This window comes from Cydia strobilella, chromosome 1 (assembly GCF_947568885.1).
Source record: "Cydia strobilella chromosome 1, ilCydStro3.1, whole genome shotgun sequence".
Classification (NCBI taxonomy): domain Eukaryota; kingdom Metazoa; phylum Arthropoda; class Insecta; order Lepidoptera; family Tortricidae; genus Cydia; species Cydia strobilella.
Genome location: NC_086041.1, coordinates 30,750,706 through 30,775,857, shown reverse-complemented (window position 1 = coordinate 30,775,857; position 25,152 = coordinate 30,750,706). Strand labels below are relative to the sequence as shown.

The 25,152-nt window shown below is 43.8% G+C and overlaps 1 protein-coding gene across 18 annotated transcripts in view; it reads left to right on the top strand.

Annotated features, from left to right (window-relative positions):
• LOC134743426 (cell adhesion molecule Dscam2) overlaps window positions 1-25,152 on the top strand; it is a 100,586-nt gene that overhangs the window by 52,062 nt on the left and 23,372 nt on the right. For 12 of the 18 annotated variants that reach the window (XM_063676880.1, XM_063676889.1, XM_063676898.1 and 9 more), the window contains 20 exons: window positions 501-658; window positions 1,239-1,393; window positions 3,290-3,583; window positions 17,049-17,168; window positions 17,555-17,728; window positions 17,845-17,933; window positions 18,195-18,402; window positions 18,741-18,897; window positions 18,976-19,227; window positions 19,313-19,423; window positions 19,524-19,765; window positions 20,048-20,203; window positions 20,409-20,557; window positions 20,826-20,958; window positions 21,083-21,192; window positions 21,832-21,991; window positions 22,257-22,408; window positions 22,585-22,667; window positions 24,050-24,226; window positions 24,779-24,843. In XM_063676880.1, coding sequence (XP_063532950.1) covers window positions 501-658; window positions 1,239-1,393; window positions 3,290-3,583; window positions 17,049-17,168; window positions 17,555-17,728; window positions 17,845-17,933; window positions 18,195-18,402; window positions 18,741-18,897; window positions 18,976-19,227; window positions 19,313-19,423; window positions 19,524-19,765; window positions 20,048-20,203; window positions 20,409-20,557; window positions 20,826-20,958; window positions 21,083-21,192; window positions 21,832-21,991; window positions 22,257-22,408; window positions 22,585-22,667; window positions 24,050-24,226; window positions 24,779-24,843 — 3,145 coding nt within the window. Of the gene's footprint in view, window positions 1-500; window positions 659-1,238; window positions 1,394-2,907; window positions 3,202-3,289; window positions 3,584-5,286; window positions 5,519-7,203; window positions 7,489-11,296; window positions 11,582-17,048; window positions 17,169-17,554; window positions 17,729-17,844; window positions 17,934-18,194; window positions 18,403-18,740; window positions 18,898-18,975; window positions 19,228-19,312; window positions 19,424-19,523; window positions 19,766-20,047; window positions 20,204-20,408; window positions 20,558-20,825; window positions 20,959-21,082; window positions 21,193-21,831; window positions 21,992-22,256; window positions 22,409-22,584; window positions 22,668-24,049; window positions 24,227-24,778; window positions 24,844-25,152 lie in introns of all 18 variants that reach the window. The other 6 variants (XM_063676836.1, XM_063676907.1, XM_063676820.1 and 3 more) reach the window with 4 other exon arrangements.

Below are 25,152 nucleotides of genomic sequence, written 5' to 3'. Positions count from 1 at the left end.
TACTTCGTGTTCTTTTCAATTATGTTCCAACACTAAACTAAGTCTCTCAAGATAGTCTATTGTCGTTTCAGTTGAGTTAATAAAGTAAGAAGTAGATATTGGCACGTAAACTCAACAGTTTAGCATTTAAAGTGACAATTATTGGAAAAGAGCCAACCTAAAGCCAATTTGTCTGCAACATTAATACCAATTCAAATATAAACGGTTTTCCAATGTCAGTTCAGTTAGTATCACTGAGTAAGAAATAAAGTTAAAATACTGATCTAGTTTGAATGTTGAGCCATCGGTTGACCCGTTCAGTTACTTTATAATGTACAAAAGTGGCAAGGTGGCACCGAATGTGTTAACCGCTGTCAACCTATACACACTCGAGGCAAGGCTACGCGATATAACCCATGATAAAGAGCTAAAGATGTCAATGTCCTCACCCTCTGTCTCTGTCTTTCCGAGCGTCGCAGGTCCTTTAGACCCTTTAGTAACATGTATGTTTGAAACTCCAGGTTGGCAGCGCATCGCACTCTGCCCGCGTGAACGTGTACGGTCTGCCGTACGTGCGGCCCATGAAGAAACGCCCCGTCGTGGCCAGCGACACCCTTATCGCTCACTGCCCCGTCGCCGGATACCCCATTGACTCTATTGTTTGGGAGCGAGATGGACGGTAAGACCTTGTTTTCCGCTAAGAGAGCGATGACAATATACAAATTTACGATGTAAGCAGCACCGATACTGGCGGAAATTATAATACCTAATGATAGAATCCATATCGGGATTAATAAAAAAATATTGCCATATCATAGATGTAAACCATTTTTAAAAAGAACTCCGCTGGGCCACAGTGTTTACGCTCACATTTAAATGTGTCGATGAGAGGAGATTATACAATAATCCGCAACTGGCTGGATCCAGGATGATCTTCCGGACAATTTGGATCTAGAATGTAATGTAATGTAGTGGGCATAAGAAAATAGGTTCAATAAAGCGCTTGAACTGTCAACACGTGTTCGCCTTTTATACGAACCTTCCACGGATCCCCACATGGCGACCTTGCCAGGATCCCCACAGTAAATCCTGGTGAAAAGCATTTATTTTAAGATTGGTTTTACTTACTGCTCACTGTACTCTGCTTCTTAGCTCGACAGTGGTACAATTTCAAATTCCCGTCTCTAATATAAAGATTACTTCATAATTGTACATCAGGTTAGACGAGTATTCTGTATTGTTGTTGTATTTATTTCCAGCGTCCTGCCAATCAACCGCAAACAGAAAGTATTCCCCAACGGCACCCTGGTGATCGAGAACGTGGAGCGCAACAGCGACCAGGCCACCTACACCTGCGTCGCCAAGAACAGCCAGGGCTACAGCGCCAGGGGAACGCTCGAGCTGCAAGTTATGGGTAAGTTCAACTATAGAAAAAACCCAGGAGGAATGTTCATTTGATATGTACAGTAAGTGTCCCAACTAAAGTACCCACATCGCTATACTAGCTGTATAGAAAAGTGGATACTTATGTGAGACCATGTTGCTGTCATGTTCTGACGTACCATATTCAACATGTTAATTGATAATTCATAAACTGTACGAAGATGTAAGGTCTACCGATGGTCGGTTAAGAATGTTGCTGTTGGTATACTAACGTGACAGTAACTCTGAGCACAAGATGAACGTTTTTTGAACTGGACACACGAGTGTCAAATTTGGCGTCTGAACGTTGACCCTAAAGTTATTTGGAATTTAAATTAAGTAGGTATTCGGAAACTAAACTTTATGTTTCCAGATAAGATCGAGTCACATCGAGGATTTATGTAAAACTTTTAAATTCTTGGTACTTAAACGAACAGTACCTGTTTAATTAGTTATGCATATTACGATACAGTACATAATTAATAAATCACTGCAATGTACATTCGCCGTGAGATATATCGGAGCGGCCGAGGTGCTCACAAATATCTGAACACGCCTCTATTGGCAAGGCGTTAGAGTGCGTGTTCAGAAATTTTTGAGCACCTCAGCTGCTCCGATATATCTGATGGCGACTGTACCTTTAGTTAGAGTCAACTTTCAGCAGCCATTTGTTGTGTGAGCTAATAAAATAATCGTCTGAGCAAAGAATAATAATTGAATTGTGTAAGAAGCAATATCAAAACAGTAACAGTACATGTGTGGCAAGGTACGTTCATTAATTTAAGAATTTATTAGCCCGCTCATCAGCACAAAAGTAAGCAAAAACATTCATACTTATTGGGTGTTAAGAAAGAAGAGTCAACCACTCATTATTTAGTACAAAATTAGAAAATAAAAATAAACAAATAAATTTAATAAAGGAAGAAGAAAGGGGGCAACAAGAAAATTAAGTAGAATACTGAAACAATAAGTTTCAAAATAGGAAACCAGATAACTTCGGTCTTATACCTACTTAAAGCCCGCATCTAGAAAGTGGTGCGATTCTTAAAAAAAAATAGCAAATATTAATGAGTGGAAGAATAAATCACAGAGTTGCCCGGTAGAGTACCTCAACTATACAATTAGGTATTTATAGACCTGTATTCTCAAAGTAATTCAATTCTCATCATGATTATGCGACTTTGTGTCTCTTCTTGTTGCAAAGTAAGGCCGTTGCAAATGTCACATTACACCACACACACACGTTACGTCAAGAAAACATTTGAACTACAGTTTTTTTTATCTTCTCTAACTGTGGAAACATGTTACAGCGGCTTTATTTTGCCAATATTGTATTAATAACCTTTCTTTCAGATTTTACATCAGTACGTTGAATAAAAGTGTATCAAAAATGGCCAATGTTATTATCGGAGATGTTTATGCCCGCCAAAGCTACATCGTTTGCCACACACGCCCCGTTCCTCCGACGGTAGAACAAGTAGCTCCCTGTAGCGCGACTCATTGCAGTGCCCCCGCAAATATCGCCTTTCGAGTTCGGCGAGGAGCCCGCCAACGCCGGAGACATGGCGTCCATATCCTGCGCCGTCAGCAAGGGCGACCAACCGCTAAACATTTCCTGGTACTTCAACGGACAACGAGTTCAAAGGGGCAATGATCTCGGAATAGTGGTCGTGAATATAAACAAGAAAACATCGATTCTAAACATAGACTCGGTTAGCGGGGTAAACAGGGGCTCCTACGACTGTGTGGCGGCGAACTGGGCCGGCTCCACTAACCACAGCGCAGTTCTTAACGTCAATGGTACAGCTATCGGTTATCGAAAATTGCTTGTATCCTCCCTTTTCAAAAGTAGTTTCCCTGTAGAAACCCAGTTTCACATGCTCCCCAGTCCCACCACAAATCACGCCGTTCGAATTTGGCGAAGAAATCCTGAATGAGGGTGAGACAGCATCAGTTTCTTGCGTGATGAGCAAAGGAGACCTCCCAGTCGTATTTACGTGGAGATTTAATGGAAATGAAATTAAGCGCCGCAATGCCCTCGGCATCGTCCTCACTACCATCAGCAAGAAAACCTCAATCCTGAACATTGAGCCGGTTAGCGCCGTCCACCGCGGCTCCTACACTTGCGAGATCAGAAATCAGGCCGGGGAAACTAACCACACCACTCTCCTTAGTGTCAACGGTTCGCTTTTTTTTTATTAGATTTCATTAATTTTTCGCTTGTACCCCACAGTCCCCCCTCAAATCTTACCTTTCGAGTTCGGGGAGGAGCCCGCCAACGCCGGGGACACCGCCTCAGTCCAGTGCGTTATGAATAAAGGCGACTTGCCGGCCAATTTCTCGTGGAGCCTCAATGGGAAACCGATCTTTCACGGAAAAAGCCTCGGCATCGCCATAGGCAGCATGAGCCGCAAAATGTCGATCCTCAATATTGATTCCGTGAATGGAACCCACAGAGGCACTTACGTCTGTCGCGTTGAGAACGCTGCCGGTTCTACCAACCACAGTGCTACGTTGGAAGTCAATGGTTCTTCTTTCACTTTTCTATACTAGTGTAGCTTCTAAATTCAGTTCTTTGTAGTAAATTTAGGCAATAAATTATACATCCTGTAACAGTTTTGCCCCAAATCCATCCTTTCACCTTCGGAGACGAGCCAGCCAACGCGGGAGAAATGGTCGGTGTTCAATGTATGGTGCCGAAAGGCGACGCTCCTATCAACATAACTTGGCAATTAAATGGGCAGCCTTTAAGAGGAATTCAAGGAATAACAGTTACCAAGATTGGTCACAAAGCGAGTAGCCTGTCTATAGACTCCGTAACCTCCATACACAGAGGTGTCTACACTTGCTTTGCCTCGAACGCAGCAGGTCATGCCAATTACTCTACTGAACTGGCTGTAAATGGTAAATTTATAAAATAACGCAACAATGTAGATCTGACTGAGAATGCAACTCTTCTTCTGCTTGTATTGTCTAGTAATCTAGTTTATTTAAATGATTTGTTCAATTGAAACCATTCTAGTACTCCCCCAAATCAACCCTTTTACGTTCGGAGACGAGCCGGCCAACGCGGGCGACACAGTTGGATTGCAATGCATGGTGGTGAAAGGAGACGTCCCCGTCAACATCACTTGGCGGTTAAACGATAGGCCGATATCAGAGACCCCTGGTATTTCGATCATGAAAATGAGCGCGAAGGCGAGTGGCCTCACTATCGAATCTGTGTTAGCCATTCACAGAGGAACATACACGTGCCATGCCCAAAACGCAGCCGGCCACACCAATCACTCTGCTGAACTCGCTGTCAATGGTACACTTCATCGACTATTCAATTTTTTTAGCTTTGTATTGTGTATGCCCTTATTAGTTCCGAAACCTAAAAGCCAGCCTCTTAATCTTTGTCCAATCTGTTATACCTCAATTCCATCTAGTTGTACCGCAAGTGACTCCGTTCGATTTCGGCGAGGACATCCTTAACGCAGGTGAAACCGTATCTTTAACCTGTACCGTGGGCAAGGGAGATTTGCCTCTGAATATACATTGGGAGCTTAACAATGAAGTTCTGAATTCCGGCAACGGTGTGCTTATAGTCAGAAGTGGCAAAAGAATTTCTATGCTGAGTATAGAAAACGTTCAACACGAGCACATTGGCAATTATACCTGCATAGCGGAAAACGAAGCCGGCCAGAGTAGCCACAGCGCAGTCCTCAACGTAAACGGTATACAATTCATGCAAACCGCTTCGCTTTTGTTCGCACGATTTACCTATTTTACAGTCACATGTATTTGTTTTTACCTTTCTGTTACGTACGACCACCATCCTTGGCAGTTCTTCCTCAAGTGGCGCCGTTCGACTTCGGGGAGGACACGTATAATGCAGGAGACACCGTGTCTCTGACGTGCACCATCACCAAGGGCGATATGCCGATCGAGATATCTTGGTTGTTCGACAACAACCTCGTGGGGAATGGGGACGGCGTCGTCATTGCGCGCAGTGGACGGAAAATATCAATACTGAGCATCGACTCCATTCAAGGCTCCCACAGGGGGAATTACACGTGTGTGGCAAAGAACGATGCGGGCTCCGCAGCGCATTCCGCTCTCCTTCACGTCAACGGTACTATACTCCAAATTTTAACTTTCTCTTGATTGAATGATAGTCCGTATTTTTTTATTTTTTTTCTTCAGTTGCTCCACAAATTATGCCATTTGATTTCGGCACGGAACCCGTCAATGATCAGGAACTCGTCGTGGTTATGTGCACCGTCTCTAAAGGCGATATGCCTCTATCGATAAATTGGTACTTCAACGGCAAAGCTGTTAAGTCGGGAAGTAACGGAGTAGTGCTTACTAATACAAAACGCACTAGCCAGCTGACTATAGAGGCGGTCACGCACACAAACCAAGGAAACTACACGTGTGCCGTAGGAAACCAAGCGGGCACAACTAACCATTCAGCCGAGCTCTATGTAAACGGTACTTAATCGTAACTCGCGTAATGTTTTCTCCCAATACTCCTGATTTGTACTTGTTTATTGCTGATTCCTGTCCTCCGTCAGTCCCTCCTCAGATCATGCCCTTTGAGTTCGGTGAAGAACCGGTCAATGCACAAGAAATGGTCGTTGTTACTTGCACCGTTACTAAAGGAGACCTACCCTTAAGAATAGAATGGTATTTTAATGATACCCAAGTACGATCGGGAGACAGCGGGATGAGTCTAATGAACTCGAGGCGTACAAGTCAACTTAGCATCGAGTCTGTTAGTCACCAGAATCAAGGGTTCTATTCTTGCGTCGTGCGAAATGACGCTGGCTCCGTAAATCACACTGCACAGCTATATGTAAACGGTATAAGTTACTTATATCTTTCCTTAATATTGCAACCTTTTAGTATTAGTGTACCTTTCTTTTCCTCATCCTACTTTTGTAACTTTGGCGGGTCATAATATTCATCACAGATAATCGTCATTACCTACGAGGAAAGAAGTTTTGATACAGAATAGTCATACTTCGTTGACGTTACATCATTTCAGTGGCACCGATCATAGCGCCTTTTGAATTTGATGAATCGGTATTTTTTGGAGAGGGCGTTCAAGTGATGTGCCACATTACCAAAGGGGACAGGCCGCTCGATTTCAAGTGGACGTTTAGTGGCGGAGACGTGAGTTCCTTAAGCGGGGTAAACATCATGAATGTTGGAGACCGGGGCTCGGTTCTTATAATACCCACCGTGACGGCCCAGCATTCTGGCATTTTCACGTGCACTGCCTCCAACATTATCGCCAGCGCTAGTCATCACGCCACGCTCAATGTTAAGGGTATCATCGCACTTTTCATGGTAGCATATTGTGTCATGTTATGTTTCGTCTCTCCTTGTAGCCAAATAGTGGAAACAAAACCCGCTTAAGACATTGTGCTCCGAGTATACTAAGATAAAAGGCAAGTTTGTTACAGTGGCGCCCATTATTTCAACATTTGAATTTGATGCGGCAGTTTTTTACGGCGAAAGTATTCAAGTCATGTGTCACGTTCCCAAAGGAGATATGCCGTTAATTATTACTTGGTATTTTCGCGATCGTCCACTGCACAGGCAGGATGCAGTCATCATAACCAAATTAGGAGACAGGAGCACCTTGTTATCTATTTCGGCAGTGACAGAAAAACACACTGGAAATTACACTTGCGCAGCTTCTAATACCGTAGCGAGCACTAACCACACTGCCACATTAAACGTTCAGGGTACACACTTTTCTGTAGATTCATTGTTGATTTTTTGTTTTTTTTTATGTTTTTCCCTCACCAGTTCCTCCGCACATAGTTCCATTTGAAGCCGAAGAGCAAGTCTTTGCTGGTGAATCTGTACAATTGACGTGTCACGTATCTAAAGGCGATACGCCCCTAACGATCACTTGGAGTTTTCACGGGGAAGACCTGTCTTCCCACCAGGGACTGTCTACGACGAAGATAGGCGAGCGCACGTCGCTGCTGAGTATATCTAGCGCCACTGCGAGTCACAGCGGCGAATACTCGTGCCACGCCGGCAACCACGCCGGCCTTGCCGTCCACTCCGCCTCAGTCAATGTCCATGGTATCCCCCCATTCAGCCCGCTGCCTTAGCCTAAGCGCACGCTGCACGCTTGCCTGAATAATACCTAATATCGGCCTTCTGGATTATCAGTGCTGCCGCACATCGTACCCTTCGAGGCGGACGAATCTGTGTTCGCCGGCGAATCGGTCCAACTCACCTGTACCGTTTCCAAGGGCGACTTACCGCTCAATATCAAATGGCATTTCCATGGTTACGACAATGCTACTTCAGAACTTGGCATCATGACGACTAAAATGACATCACGCACTTCATTTTTATCTATCGCTGCTGTTACTGCCAGCCATAGTGGCAATTATACCTGCGTAGCCTCCAATAGCGCCGGCTCTACTAACTATACCACTATCCTAAATGTTCAGGGTCAGTTTCATTTTTTCATCATTATTATGGTTTACCATTGTCATGTCGGTTTCGCATCGACGTCAGGTGTGTCGATAGAACCAGCCTGTATTCTATCCACACATCTCCAGCGTCCGCTTGTTCTTTTTCCTCATTTATTTTTGCCATCTTTTTTACTTTTACCTCTTGTTCATATTCGTTTATCTCATACAGCCACACCGAAATCTTGTTAATGAATATTATTCAGTCTATCTGGATGATTTGCCTCATGTAAGAAAAGAGACGCTTTTCTATACATGAAGTTTAGCGGTTCATCGTTATCGGGAGAGCTAGGAACTAAAGAGAACGGGCAGTCGTCAAAAAATTGTTTTTGTGTAAAGGTTTATAACTTCGGTAGTTTGGTACTCGTTTGACTAAGGATGCATTCTTCCTGAAACAGTTTTGCCCCAAATCCATCCTTTCACATTCGGAGATGAGCCGGCCAACGCTGGCGACACGGTGGGCATCCAATGTATGGTAACTAAAGGCGACGTTCCTGTCAACATTACTTGGCTGCTCAATGGAAAGCATTTGAACGGAATTCAAGGAATTACGGTCACCAAGATCGGGCATAAATCGAGTAGTCTATCTATTGACTCGGTAGCTTCTATTCACAGAGGTGTTTATACTTGCCTCGCTGCCAATCAAGCGGGTCATGCCAATTACTCCAGTGACTTGGCTGTTAACGGTAATTTTCCTAACACAATTTTTTTGCTGATTTAACATAAAGAATTTGCCGCAGTATCGTCTTAGTATATTGTTTTGTCCAAAAATTCCACCTATTTTTGTATTTCCTATTATCCATGCTTTTGCCGTAGCAATGCTATTAACAGAGAACCAATACCATAGTCCCAAAGGAAATCAGATAAAAATGTGTGTGAGTGTAGTCTTCCACGTCAAGTCCATTATCGTTCCACAGGAATAATACGTTTTGTCTTAAATGATTCAATATAAATTAATACCCCTGGATACGATGATATTACGTATATAATTTTTGGTGAATGTTTCGATGCCTTCCAAATTCATATTTCTGCCCAATCTAGTCCTCAAAATTGTCTATTAGTCGTGCCGCAAGTGACTCCATTCGATTTCGGCGAAGACATCATGAATGCAGGCGAAACGGTATCTTTGGTCTGTACCGTCGGAAAAGGCGATCTGCCACTTACAATACACTGGCAACTTAACGACCAAGTTCTGAATTCTGGAAACGGAGTTCAAATAAATAGAAATGGGAAAAGAATATCTGTATTGAGCATAGAGAATGTTCAACACGAGCACATTGGCAACTATACCTGCATAGCGGAAAACGAAGCTGGCCAGAGTAGTCACAGCGCTGTCCTCAACGTCAACGGTATACAACTCATGCAAACCGCTTCGCTTTTGTTCGCACTACTTACCTATTTTACAGTCACATGTATTTGTTTTTACCTTCCTGTTACGTACGACCACCATCCTTGGCAGTGCTCCCTCAAGTGGCGCCGTTCGACTTCGGGGAGGACACGTATAATGCGGGAGATACAGTGTCTCTGACGTGCACCATCACTAAGGGCGATATGCCGATAGAAATATCTTGGTTGTTCAACGACAAACCCATGCGAAGTGGGGACGGCGTAGTCATCGCGCGTAGTGGACGGAAAATATCAATGCTAAGCATCGACTCTATCCAGGGTTTCCACAGGGGGAATTACACGTGTGTGGCAAAGAACGATGCGGGCTCCGCGGCGCATTCCGCTCTCCTCCACGTCAACGGTACAATAATCTAAATCTTAATTTTATCTTGATAGAATGTTAGTCATTATTTTTTTCGTTACTTTCCTTTAGTTGCACCACAAATTATGCCATTTGATTTCGGCACGGAACCTGTCAACGATCAGGAACTCGTCGTAGTTATATGCACCGTCACGAAAGGCGACATGCCCCTTTCGATAAATTGGTACTTTAACGGGAAACTTGTCAAGTCGGGAAGCAACGGCGTGATTCTTACAAACACGAAGCGCACCAGTCAGCTCACTATAGAGGCGGTCACGCACACCAACCAAGGGAACTACACTTGTGCCGTAGGCAACCAAGCGGGCACAACTAACCACTCAGCCGAGCTCTATGTAAACGGTACTTAAACGTAACTCTCGTAGATTCTTTTCTCCCAATAGTCCTCACATGCTTTTTGCTGATTCCTCTCCTTTGTCAGTCCCTCCACAGATCATGCCTTTTGAGTTCGGCGAGGAACCGGTCAATGCTCAAGACATGGTGTTAGTTACTTGTACGGCTCTTAAGGGAGACCAGCCTTTGAAGATAGAATGGTATTTCAATGAAACTCTCGTGAAGTCGGGCGACAAAGGGATAACGCTTACAAATACAAAACGCACTAGTCAGTTAAGCATTGAATCTGTCAGTCACCACAACCAAGGCTCTTATTCTTGCGTCGTGCGAAATGACGCCGGCTCCGTTAACCATACTGCACAACTATTCGTAAACGGTACTTGCATCTTTTCTTTACTCCAGCCTTGAAGCCTGTATGTAGCATTAGTAGTAGTTTTTCCCATCCTCCCTCCACTTGTGACTTTGGCGGGTCATAGCGGACATCACTAAAAATCAACGTAATCAATCTTTAAATTTAAAAAATTGCACAATTTCAGTGGCGCCTATCATAGCTCCTTTTGAATTCGACGAATCAGTATTTTTCGGCGAGGGCGTCCAAGTGATGTGCCACATTACCAAAGGGGACAGGCCGCTCGATTTCAAGTGGACGTTTAGTGGCGGAGACGTGAGTTCCTTGAGCGGAGTAAACATCATGAATGTTGGGGACCGGGGATCGGCTTTAATCATACCGACCGTGACGGCCCAACATTCGGGCATTTTCACGTGCACGGCCTCCAACATTGTCGCCAACGCTAGTCATCATGCCACGCTCAATGTCAAGGGTATCGTCGCACTTCTTATGATAGCCTATACATACTTGTGTGTCATGTTACGTTACGTTCCCTTCCAAACTCCTTTAAACCGAATTACTACGAAAACAAAATTATGTGATTTAGTATAGTCAGAGACAAGTTTGTTACAGTGGCACCCATTATATCACCATTTGAGATAGATGAAGCAGTTTTCTATGGAGAAAGCATTCAAGTCATGTGTCACGTTCCCAAGGGCGATATGCCGTTAACTCTGACTTGGTATTTCCGGGATCTTTCACTGCAAAAGCAGGACACAGTCATCATTACTAAACTTGGCGATAGGAGCTCCGTGTTATCTATCCCGGCAGCAACTGAGAAACACTCTGGAAATTACACTTGCGCGGCTTCCAATACCGTAGCGAACACTAACCACACTGCCACATTAAACGTTCAGGGTATACACTTTTTTGTAGATTCATTGTTAATTTTCGTTAATTTTTTGTTTATTTTTCCTTCACCAGTTCCCCCGCACATTGTTCCATTTGAGGCCGAAGAGCCAGTCTTTGCCGCCGAATCAGTACAATTGGCTTGCCACGTATCTAAAGGCGACACGCCTCTCACGATCGCTTGGAGTTTCCACGGGGAAGACCTGTCTTCCCACCAGGGAATATCTACCATGAAGATCGGCGAGCGCACGTCGCTACTCATCATATCTAGTGCGACTGCGAGCCACAGCGGCGAATACTCATGCCACGCCGGCAACCACGCCGGCCTGGCTGTCCACTCCGCCTCAGTTAATGTCCATGGTATCCCCCGTTCCGCCCGCTGCTCTAGCCTTAACGCACGCTGCACGCTTGCCTCAATATTAATCTCCGCCTTCTGAATTAACAGTACTGCCACACATCGTTCCCTTCGAGGCGGACGAGTCTGTGTTCGCTGGCGAATCGGTTCAACTCAACTGTCACGTTTCCAAGGGTGACTTACCTCTCAACATTAAGTGGCATTTCCATGGTTACGAAAATGCTACTCCAGAACTCGGCATCATGACGACTAAAATGACCTCGCGTACCTCATTTCTATCAATCGCCGCCGCTACCGCCAGCCATAGTGGCAACTATACCTGCGTAGCTGCCAACAGCGCCGGCTCTACTAATCATACCACTGTCCTTAATGTTCATGGTCAGTTTCATTTCTTCATCATTTTGAGTTTTCATGATCATCCAGCAGCGCATCGGTGTCAGGCGTGTCGATGGAGTCAGCATGCGTTCTGTCAACACATCTGCAGCGTACGCTTGTTTTCTTCCACTGTTTAATTTGTCATAAGTTTATATCTACCTTTTAAATTATTCGTTCGTCTCATTCAATCACAGCGAACATTTTACCATTCAATATTGTTCTTTGGGGAAATGGGGAGTCTATCCAGATGATGTGCCACGTATCGAAGGGAGACACTTCTCTCATCTAGACATGTACTCGTAAACTAGAGGTTTGACGAAAAAGAGAAGAGATATCTATCGCGAGAGTTAGGAACTTCCACTAAAGTGTGCGACATATTTTCCGTTCTGATGTTGCCATCCAAGACTAGCGCTTATTGCTGGAACCGCGTCCTACTTAACAGTACTGAAAGACTGAAAGTTACTGGTACACAAATAGACTATTTATGTTCTGTAGCGTCCATTTTCGTTTTCTTTCTTACCGTCTCTTCTTACATATTGTTGCTATTTCATATTCAAGTGGACCCGCACATAATCCCATTCGAAGTTGAGGAGCAAATCTTCGCCGGTGAGTCGGTGCATCTAACTTGCCATGTATCGAAAGGAGACAGTCCTCTTCAAATAACTTGGAGCTTTAACGATCACGAGATTCCGTACCATAATAGTATGGGCGTGACGACGACTAAGTTAGGAGAGAAAGCGTCAGTGCTGAGCATTCCAACGGCCATGGGCCAGCACAGCGGGAACTACACGTGTACCGCCAGCAACCGCGCCGGCCGCGCGCACCACTCCGCGCTCGTCAACATCCATGGTACCGCACCGCGCGTCGACCCCTAATCCCCTACAAATGCACGATTAGACTAAACAATAGCTCCTTTTCTTTTTCTTTTTGATTAGTTCCTCCTCATATAATGCCATTCGAGATCGAAGAGTCCGTGTACTACGGAGAATCCGTGCAAATGACCTGCCACGCGAGCAAAGGTGACCGACCGATGACGATATCGTGGACATTTGAAGGGCAAGATCTTTCCAAAGACTTAGGAATCAAGACGATGAAAATGGCAGAACAGACATCATTTCTATCTATAGCTGCTGTGACTGGAGAACACAGTGGAAATTACACATGCATAGCAAAAAATAGAGCAGGAGAGCATAGATACTCAACAGCCCTCCACGTTAAGGGTACGCGTAGTTAATTGTTCCAGCATGCACCTTATAAGTTGCGCCACTAACTATACCGTTTTTTTGCCAGTCGTCCCCCACATCAAACCTTTCGAATTGGACGAAGCCGTGTTTGCGGGAGAGTCGGTACACCTCGACTGCTACGTGTCAAAGGGCGACACGCCTCTAAATATAACGTGGAGTTTCCAAGGGCAGCCTGTTACGCGTAGGATGGGCGTGATGACAACGTCCTCGAACGCTCGCGTCTCCGTCTTCGATATTCCAACCGCAATGGGCGCGAACAGTGGCAACTACACGTGCACAGCGACCAACCGCGCCGGAAGCGACAGCCATACAGCGATCCTCAACGTCATCGGTACCGTCATTAGCTCGTGACGCTTGCTTTCTGTTCAGTTCCTCCCGTGGTCCAACCCTTCTCATTCGGGGAAGTCGCCATGAATTCCGGCCAAGTAGTGACGGCTCCTTGTTCGGTTATTGAGGGCGACCACCCGCTGCAGCTCCGGTGGCTCTTCGATGATGAACCGATCAAGCCGAGGTCGGGGGCGAACGTGTTCCATATCGGAGAGCGAAGCGCTATCCTTAGTATCGGTTCCGTCTCGCACAAACACGCCGGCAACTACACATGTATCGCGGAAAACGAGGCTGGGATTAGTTTACATTCTCTACTTTAATTATAAACGGTGCATATTTTTCCTACACGTTGAGATATTAGATTTTATTTTAGTAGTGATTCATTTCCCCTTTTTCGTTCTCTTCTATCTAATCGACTTAACTTATTTAAGTAGTACGATTAATTGATGATGCATTCCAGTCCCCCCAAATATTTTGCCGTTTACGTTCGGAGAAAAGCCTGCGAATGGCGGCGAGTACTTGCAGGCGGCGTGCACCGTCAACCTCGGTGACCCCCCGCTCACTATCTCTTGGACGTTCAACGGACACCCCATATCGCAGAGAAACAACGATTACGTGCTCACTAATTCCAAGCGCAGTAGCTTACTCATTATAGAATCTGTGGACGCGAAGCATGCTGGTTCCTATGTCTGTATAGGAGAAAATCGCGCGGGCCGCACGTCTCATACCACAGAACTAGTTGTTTACGGTTAGTTAATTTCTGGTAGAATCCCATTTAGTTACTAGATGACGTTTGCATTTCAGTTCCTCCCAAGATCGCACCTTTTACCGCCGGTGACGAACCGGCCTTTCTCGGTGATTACTTTGCTCTCCAGTGTATAATAACGCACGGTGACCAGCCCGTTCGCATCGAGTGGACGGTGAACAATAGGTCCGCTCACTCCGTCCCCGGCTCGCGCGTCACTACCGTGGACCGAAGAAGCAGCGTGCTCACGATAGAATCCGTAGACGCCAAACACGCCGGTCTCTATAACTGCACCGTAACTAACGCCGCCGGCGTCGCCTCGCACACCACCAAACTCGTAGTCAAGGGTCCGAAGTATATATATTAAGTTTCAGCCCATTACATCTTGATACTAAAATTCTGCTTCATTTAAAGTTTTGTATTGTCCTAGTTCCACCATTGATAGTGCCGTTCAGTTTCGGTGAGGTGCCCATCAACCCGGGTGACGCGGTGCTCGTACACTGCCTGGCTTCCAAGGGAGACCTGCCTCTAGAAATCTCGTGGACGTTTAGCAGCGAAACTATAGAATCTAGTCTGCACCGAGACATCACGACGACGCAGCTCAGTCCGCGCGTGTCCGTGCTAACTATCACGTCAGTGAGCGCGAACCACCAGGGCAACTACACGTGCATCGTACAGAACGCTGCCGGCCGAGCCGAGCACGTGGCGACACTCGTCGTAAATGGCACGTGCTAATTCTATATCGGAGATGGTAAAAAGGGACTAACATCACGGACAGTGCCTTCGAATGACCTACACACTGGCACCGCTCTTTCCGTCATTCTCACAGTCGCTAACATGCCTGCCACTGATCGATCTAACCCTATATTTCTATGGTTGTTTGCAGTACTGCCCCGCATAGTTCCATTCTCGTTCGAGACGCCGTTATTCGCGGGGCAGGCGACTCAGGTCACTTGTTTAGTGTCCGAGGGGGACCAACCTCTCGATATTCAGTGGTACTTCGAAAGGCAATCCTTGAAAGAGAAGGCTGCCGTATCGGCCACCAAGATAGGACAGAGGGCCTCATTGCTTCTGATCGACCCGGCGGGGTGGTCGAACAGTGGATCTTACACTTGTCTCGCGCGAAATGCCGCTGGCTTCTCCAACTATACCACCTCACTCGAAGTACACGGTATAATATGCATTCTTAGCACGAAGCTTTGCCTAAATACCTTTATAGTTCCAATATCGTTCGCTTATAGTTTGAATAGAGCGGTAAACAACAATATCCGATGTTGATGTTAAAGGTATTTTGTATTTCACGTCTATAATATTTATGAATGTGGCTAAGATGCACATGTAGATATCCGAACACATGCTGCGATGTCGTGGATCATCTAGGACAGACGTTGGATGTCAGTAGGAACCGGCTGCGGCTATCATCGACGAACCTCTACCTCTCCTCGCATCTCTTATTATTTCCTTCCTTCTTCCCGGGTTCCTTCTGTATTTTCTGTTTGTTAATTTTATTGCAATATTTGTGTTGGGTTCGCGCTAACATGCTTGGCTTTCTTATGGCTCTATTGAAATACATTGCGTTGGCGTGTTCGAAATAGTCTAATTAATTTGAACATTGGTTTACTTGCTTTTAGTCACTGTTTTTTTGTTTCATCGTTCGATTTAATAGATTCTTTGGACTTATGTCAAATAACGTTTCTACTATGTAAAATGATGTCTGAAAACTATGATAATTATGGATAAGTCACGTCAACCGATTCATTTCCCTAGAGAGCTTTTCGTTTGCATTACGCTTTTCATAAAGGGTGTTGATTATTATTTGTATATTTCCATTTATTTTATGTTATTTGTAGCTAGCTGCTCCATTAATGGTTTTGTTTTGCGTCATGTGCTTAGAATAAGTAAATCAACAAGCTTCTATAGTGATACATAATATACCTAAGTATATATTACCTACTTTCAAATTGGTAGTTTATTCGTATATGCTGCAAAAGCCTTGGCTACGCTTTTTTGCGTTAGCTACAAACAATAAAAATAATTAAGATGTAAAACAATTATACAAATAATTAGGTAACAAGTATCGAAATGGAAGCTTTCACATTACCAGATTGAATCGTTGCAGTATTTTACGTAGTTTTTTTTTTCCAAAAAAAAATCGAATGTTTTAGATAGTAACTAATAGATCTTATTTTAGTCAGATTGACTACCAGTCTCCCACCAATATTATAATAATAATATTTAAAAACTACAGGTACTACCTATTTAAATTTTTTGATAAATACAATGATTCAATCTTATTTGGTGGCATTGGAATTCAGAGTATTTGATGAATACTTGTGTTACATTCATGTATTTCATTTTACGCAAAAAAAGGTTAACAAGTATATAGCCAAATACGAATAATTCATGTGCCATCTCTTTGATAAAATGATTTCCTTGATATAAATCCAGTAAAAACACAATAAAAATTTTATTTTTACATGGCTAATTTACAAATTTATTTTTCATTAATAAATTATCTACTCATCTGGATTTGTATTAACAAGCCTGTTAAGCAGAAGCAAACATATTATTGGTCCCAAGAAAAACTTGAATATATAAAACTGCATTTGAATTTTGAATATACTTTTCTTTTAGAATTCATTTTAAACTTTAAAATACCAATTTTGAATCTCAAACACACTTACTATAAAGATCACTTGTCTAAAAAATCACAAAGAATTATTGCATGCACTGCACCTAACGACGATTGACGGTAAGCTACAACTGTGAGTGCGATTTCAGTACCCCCGCGCTGGATCCTCGAGCCCACCGACAAGGCTTTTGCCCAGGGCTCGGACGCTAAGGTTGAATGCAAAGCTGATGGCTTCCCCAAGCCCCAGGTCACATGGAAGAGGGCTGAAGGTACGTGCCCTTGTGAAATCGATTCGATTTTTATTTTACACGGTGAGAAGTCCGTTTGTTCCATCAGCTCAATGACTTATATCCAGATATCATCTCGGTATTCGAGTTTAGAGAAGTAATACTGTAGATATTGGTAGTTCCATAATTACTTCCGTGTGTAAAAAGGGCAGCAACTCAAAAACTTATTTGTACTGCAACAAATATGTAATTTCTTCATGGCCGCCAACTTGAATGTTTCATGAAACTTATTCATTGTGTCCAAATAATGTTACACCGACCAAGTAGATACCTAAACAATATGCAGAGGAAACATTTCAACTAAAAACAGTATTCTAATTCCAGACGAATCCTATAAATATTAAAACATCTCTCTTTATTACCTACAGGGGATACGCCTGGCGATTATAAAGACCTTAAGCCAAACAACCCTAATGTGAAAGTAGAGGACGGAGCTCTGTCGATTGCCAATATTCAGAAGACGAATGAGGGTTACTATTTGTGTGAGGCTGTGAATGGAATCGGCTCAGGATTGTCAGCTGTTATTCTGATCAGTGTACAGGGTAAGTCAAAATAAAGTGTCAGGCTGCAATTAAAATAAATTTAATATATTTCTGAATTATTATTATTGAACTGTATAAGGTTATAAATTCAATTTAATTTGCGTTATCTATTGTAGCTCCTCCTCAATTCGAAATCAAAATGAGGAACCAAACTGCCCGCAGAAGCGAACCCGCCGTACTGCAGTGCCAAGCCAAGGGAGAAAAAGTAAGAATTCTGGTCCTTCTAGTTCCGTCCTTCAGTAGACCGAGACTCCCACGAGTCCCACGACCCTTCCCATCATATCGTACACCTTGTGCTAGAATTACCCTATTGGCTATCCATCTGTTCAGTAAACAAATCCCGTGTCCATTCCGATTTCCGTCTCACCCCGATTATTTTATTTTATTTGCGAATCACTTTTTTTACACGACTGCCAAAAAAAGGAGTGTATTGTTATTTTAAATACATAATTCATATCATCCACAGCCCATTGGAATTATCTGGAACATGAATAACAAACGCCTGGAACCCAAATCGGACCCCCGCTACACCATCCGCGAAGAGATCCTACCCGGAGGAGTGGTTTCTGACCTGAGCATCAGGAGGACCGAGCGATCTGATAGCGCGCTCTTCACTTGCGTGGCCACTAATGCCTTTGGCTCTGACGATACGAGCATCAACATGATTATCCAAGGTGAGGAGTCAATGACTATATCTCTCCTGGGTCGTTCCCTCATTAATGAGGATCGTGGTCATCACCGGATGATTTACACTTAACATACGTACGTCTCCGCCGGTTTCTGTTCCTTCCATAGGGTATCATTTTGATGAAGGCGAGTGCTTTAATTATTCTCTCTAGCTGGTAGAAGACTTGCCTCGACTGTTGCCAATCACTATAAATTTTTCTAGGCTCTCATCTTCATTTGGCACTATACTCGTGGTTAAAGTGAGCAAGCAGAATAAAAAACAGACTTTAAACATGATCGGATTCTGATTCCCTGAGCTATTTTTAAACCACGAGTTGTTTAACAGAGGTACCCGAAGCACCGTACGGCCTGAAAGTTCTGGACAAGTCCGGTCGCACCGTGCAGCTTTCCTGGGCGGCCCCATACGATGGCAACTCGCCTATCAAGAAGTTCCTCATTGAATACAAGCGCGCCAAGGGAAGCTGGGATAAGGATATTGATAGGTAAGAACAGATGAGAACTACTTGGATAGTATATAGTTAATAGCCTCATAAGCCTCATGTATCTTATCTTATATTCAGGGTACTGGTCCCGGGTGACTCAACTGAAGCCGGCGTGTTCAGCCTCCGTCCCGCCACCGCCTACCACATCCGCATCGTCGCTGAGAACGAACTCGGCACCTCTGAACCCTCGGAAACCGTAACCATCATCACCGCTGAAGAGGCACCGACTGGCCCGCCGCAAGACGTGAAGGTTGATGCTCATGACAAGCACACCCTGCGAGTCACCTGGAAGCCTCCCCCATCACAGGACTGGAACGGTGAACTACAGGGGTAACGAGTGATATTCTTGACATTTATAATTAAAGTAATATTTTGCTGAGTATTGTGAAAAATGTAATGTAATGTTATCTTACAGGTACTACGTTGGCTACAAACTGGCATCAAGCAACAAGTCATTCGTGTTCGAAACCGTCGACATTTCCAAAGAATCTGGCAAGGAGCACCACCTCGATATCATGAATCTGAAGTAAGTGTCAACATGAAAACACGCAGGTACTTATAGTAGATACAATACGCCAGTAAATATCTACACCTCAACAAATACCTCACGGTCGTTTTGTCCCCAGAACATTCCACCAATACGCCGTAGTAGTTCAGGCGTTCAACAAGATGGGTTCCGGTCCCGTGTCACAGGAAGTCCGCGCGTACACCGCTGAAGGCGCACCCTCAGCCCCACCACAAGACGTTCTCTGCACCACTCTGACTGCGCAAACCATCCGGGTATCCTGGGTCTCTCCACCTCTTGCGGCTGCCAACGGACTGATTAAGGCTTACAAGGTCGTGTATGGCCCTAGCGACACGTGGTACGGTAAGTAACTGTTTACCTCTGACCCTGTTATTTTCTGGGTGCGCCACTTAGAAATGACAGCAACTGTCTTTTCTGCCTTAGAGGCTACCTCTCATGAACCATCTCATGTCAGAAATAAGGCTACGACGTTTTAGATGCTGTATCTTTCTTGATAATCTCAGGTCAGTTGCCAAGAGGTAGGTTTTTGGCTTTTATCAGTTAGGTACCAATGTTAGATCAACATTTTTGTGAATAGATGATGTAAAGAAAAAAGACACATGCTAATATTGTTTTTCCTTATAGATGAGAAGACAAAGGACACCAAGATCACGGCGAGCAGCGAGACTATCCTCCACGGACTGAAGAAGTTCACGAACTACTCGATGGAAGTGCTCGCGACGACCAACGGAGGCGATGGCGTCCGATCTGCACCCATTCACTGCCAGACTGAGCAAGACGGTAGTTAAACAAATAATCGTAATTTACACAATTGGAGATGATGATGATACTCAGAGCCGTTGATCTGATAGAATTTCTTGTGCGAATTAAAATCTTGGTATCTGGTAATTGCCAGGTGCTTCAACCGCTTAATTTAATTGACATGCGACATCTAAACTCAGACTACATCTTTAACTATTTCACGACTAATGCATTTTCTGTTTAGTGCCTGAGGCCCCTCGTGCGGTGAAAGCGCTAGTGATGGGCCCGGACTCGATCCTGGTGTCATGGCGGGCGCCCGCGCAACCTAACGGAGTCGTCACGCACTACAACGTTTACACGCAAGCGCAGAACGCTGAGCCGCATCCTAACAAGGTAATTATGGAAGCTTGCTTAAGTGAGAGCGGGCTGAATAAATCCCATACTATACAGTTTATAAAATTCTTAAAGCATTGCGCAGAGAAGACGCTATGGTAGGACACAGATTGAATTCTTATGTTTCTTATTTAGAAGCCAGAAGAAGTGGGCCAATAAAGTCTACGCCGATTGGAAAAAATAACATTCCCTGGACTGTTTTGTAATCTATGGATAATATACATTTATAACGTGACACATTGACTGAAACTAAAACGTTTGATCTCAGGTACCTGCATCACAGACCAGCTACTCGGCGACTGACTTAAAGGCCGGCCGCTACGACTTTTGGGTGACCGCTTCCACCATCATTGGCGAGGGGCAGCCTTCAGGAACCGCCTCCTGCAGCCCTAGCGACAAAGGTACCTATGCTTTATTTTACTTTGACACTACTACTCTGGGTATAATGCCATTTTTTCTGGGCTTTATAAAATTATCTTATTAGATACTTTAGATTTTATACCAAGATAATGTTTTGTGTCTCAGTGCCCGCCAAGATCGCCTCGTTCGACGAATCGTTCACCGCCACGTACAAGGAAGATGTGAAGCTGCCGTGCCTCGCTGTTGGAGTACCGCCTCCCAATATTATCTGGAAGGTAAGACGAGTAATTTAATACTAGCCCTATTAACTGGACCCTAATTGTAAGCATTAATCAATATTTCTCTGTTTTTAGGGTTCCCTCACAGGGAAAAAACGGAACCCTTATAGGATCGCTCGTGCGTCTGTGTCTGTCCGTCTGTTACAGCCTATTTGCTCCGAAACTACTGGACCAATTAAGTTGAAATTTGGTATACATATGTAAGTTTGTGACCCAAAGGCGGACATGTAACGTAAACAATGAATTTTAAACACGGGGGCCACTTTTGGGGGGTAAATAAGTTATTCAAGAAAATAGGCAAAAAATGACCATTCCCCCTTTATCTCTGAAACTACTGGGTCTACAATTTTTAAAAAAATACACAAAATAGATCTTTACCTATAGATCACCGGAAAACCTATTAGAAATGTGCAGTCAAGCGTGAGTCGGACTTAATTACTTAGTTTTTGATCCGACCCCTACGGGTTTTTTAAAGACATTTCACTCACGTTTCACATAAAAAATACATTGTTTAAATTTTGTAATGTACGGAACCCTTGGAACGCGAGTCCGACTCGCACTTGGGCGGTTTTTTAATACTAAACTACGTAAAAAAAAAGCTTTTAAAGCACATATGAAAACATGTAATTTTTACAGATCAAGAGTAAGCCGCTAGAAGCGTCCGAACGCGTCCGTCAACTGCCCGAAGGATCCCTACAAATTGCCGGAGTAGCCCGCGAAGATGCCGGAGAGTACTCGTGTCATGTCGACAACCAGTTCGGAACTGACACCGTCACACACACACTCTCTGTTCTCGGTAAATACCCGCTCCTGATCTTCCTTATTTACATGGATTTCAGAGTAATTAAGAGTTAAATCGGGAACAAAATCCAGCCGGGATTGATCTGAACACACAATTTATTGAAAGAGATAAATCTCATGTTTTCTTAAATCAGTCAAAAATAGGAATCGTTTACATCCAATACTTATTTGATCGGCTACTGTTACTTGTTGTGAAGGCGTTTATTTTGCTGCCAAGTACTCTACTCTGTTCTCTCCTAACCTGCTTTTTTATGTGACAGCACCACCGTTCCCCCCGCAACTGAGCATCGCCTCCTCCTCCGTGTCGTCGCTCACCCTTCGACTAAAGCCCTCCGACAACGCTGACCAATCCCCTGCAGCAGGCTACACCATCCACTACAAACAAGAGTTCGGAGATTGGGAAACTGTACAGGTATAGCCAACTCAACTATTATGTCTGTGCCAAGATTATCTAAGCGGGTAGTGTTTTCAATGGATTACTCGCACTACATGCTCGCTCGCATTTGTGTTAGATATCTTAGTTATTTTACTTTGTCCACTTGTACACACACAACTGAAGAAAATAAAAACTCTTCTCCTTTATTTCAGATTCCAAGCAACACCGACACCTATACCTTGGAAAACCTGTTCTGCGGCTCTAGATATCAACTCTACGTTACGGCTTACAATGGGTAATTGTTGATTTAATTTTACATTCTGTTAACGTAGAGGCACGACCTGTCGGTAGAACCAATAACCGACATTTTTTTTTTACCTAAGATAATAAGGGAAATCAAGGGGAGAGGCCTTTGCCCAGCAGTGGGACACTTAGTAGGCTTAAAAAAAAAAAAAGATAATAAGAGTAGGAAACAGATTTCTTAATTTTGCAAAACTGTGGACTAGCCAGCACACTGGCACCCATTGAAATTTGAGCGAAATCCGTTTTTTTTGTTTGAAAATGGCAACGTGAAAATCCAGTACGGCTAGAGATCTGGTGAAAATAACAGAATTTCTTATAGAAGTTCTTAAGGAAGTGATTGGTGATGATTTACTCGAATTTGGTGTTTTTCACGGGTTATCATAAGAACTATAGGATTTGCTTTTGTTATAACGAAAGTATAACCTATGCGCGCGCTGGGTGCGGCTGCACGCACCGCCGCAAGCCGCACCACGCCGCTTTTAAATTAACTAGCTTATATGTTTGTTTTGTTTGTTTTTATTTTATTTTTATCACTAACATAGATTTATAAGTTTTGCTGTACCTTGTACTTACAATTTTTTTTTTTTTACTAGCCTAATTTAGTGTCCCACTGCTGGGCAAAGGTCTCCCCTCGTTTCCTCCACTCGACCCTGTCGTTTGTAGTGTCCCGCCAATCCGGATAAAATGCGTCTAAGTCGTCCCGCCATCTCCTTTTCGGCCTGCCTGCACCCCGGCCATGGAGCGCAGTATACTAGGTGTAGGTTCGCAGAACTGATAGAATCAGAAACACGGAACTGGGCTCCAGAACTCGAGTTGTAGATGTAGGCGTCCAGACCGCTAAGCTTAAGTGGGACTGAGCTGGGCATGTCTGCCGCATGCACCCTGAAAGGTGGGCCAAAATGGTTACCGAGTGGGACCCACGGTACTTACAATAATATGGTTTTTTTTATTCGAAATAAAAATATTGAATTGAATTGAAATAAGGTCAATTATTTTGATACAAATTGTTGGTGTCGATTACTGGTCATTATATGTTGTTGTAGGGCATGTTTTTTACATAATGCAAAAAATAAATAAATTGCCCTGTTGATTTTTAATATTTTACAGACAGGTTCTATTAATATTCCTCTTTTTAGGGTTCCGTACCCAAAGGGTAAAAACGGGACCCTATTACTAAGACTCTGCTGTCCGTCTGTCTGTCTGTCTGTCACCAGTCTGTATCTCATGAACCGTGATAGCTAGTCAGTTGAAATTTTCACAGATGTATTTTTTGTTGCCGCTATAGCAACAAATACTAAAACGTACGGAACCCTCGGTGCGCGAGTCCGACTCGCACTTGGCCGGTTTTTTAATGTGTCATAACCTTCCTTTCAGCATCGGCACGGGCGAGGCGTCCGACGTAGTGATCGCGCGCACCCGCGGCTCCAAGCCCCCCGTCCCCCGCGCTGCCGACTTCATCGAAGTGGGATCTTCGAGCGTCACCCTGCATTTGAAACAGTGGTTAGACGGAGGCTGCCCGATGAGCCACTTCGTCGTTGAAAACAAAAAGAAGTAAGCATAATTTGAGTGTTACTCACCAAAAAGATAATCGGTTTTTCACCTACCTAGTTCCAAAGATAGATATAACTCCGTAATAGATGGATACAGTCTAAGGAAAAAACGTGCCTCGAAAATCAAGAAAATTTGATTCTCGTTCAGAGGGCGCTACTAGCTTTGGCCAACTGTCGTATAGATGGCGTTGACGGTTTCGTTTGTTATTTAACAATTCTAACACATATCAGTGAAAAAACATAGGTCAAAATCATAAAAATAAATAATGCAAATAAAATAAAAACATTTATCCATATTTAAATACATTTTATCGTATTTTTATAAATCTTCATTTTTAGTTTTAAAGTGTGTCGACAGATGGCAGTGAATTTACTGGGGTTACAAAATTTACTATGACAGTACCGCTCTAGTATAAGTTACTCTATGCTAGTTCCCTCTTTATTGGTTAAAGAGATTAGGTCTTATAACCTAAAAAAGACAGACTTAAAACCTCAAAAGGAATGAACTGGGCTTAAATACTTACCAAATCTAATTTATGTTTTATTTCAATAGGGGAGCTGCTGAATGGAATCAGATCTCCAACGCTGTGAAACCAGGCGGAAACTTTGTCGTTCTTGGTATGTAACTAAATAAGTCGAGTTAACGTCAAAGTAAAGAATAGATCATCTTATCCATTCTCATTGAACTAACCTAAATTACAACTTACTTACTTACTTACTCCTCTGGCGCAGCGACCCAAAGTGTGTCTTGGCCTCCAACACGACTGCTCGCCAGCACTGATCTCGGCCCTGTGCAGTTTCTCACGAATCTTGAACCTGGAGCTCGCGCAGATCAGCGTCCACCACATCCGCCCGTCGACATCTAGGTCACCCGACCGGGCGGCGTGCTGTCGGTTTTCCCTCAAACGCTCTTTTCACCACCCGATC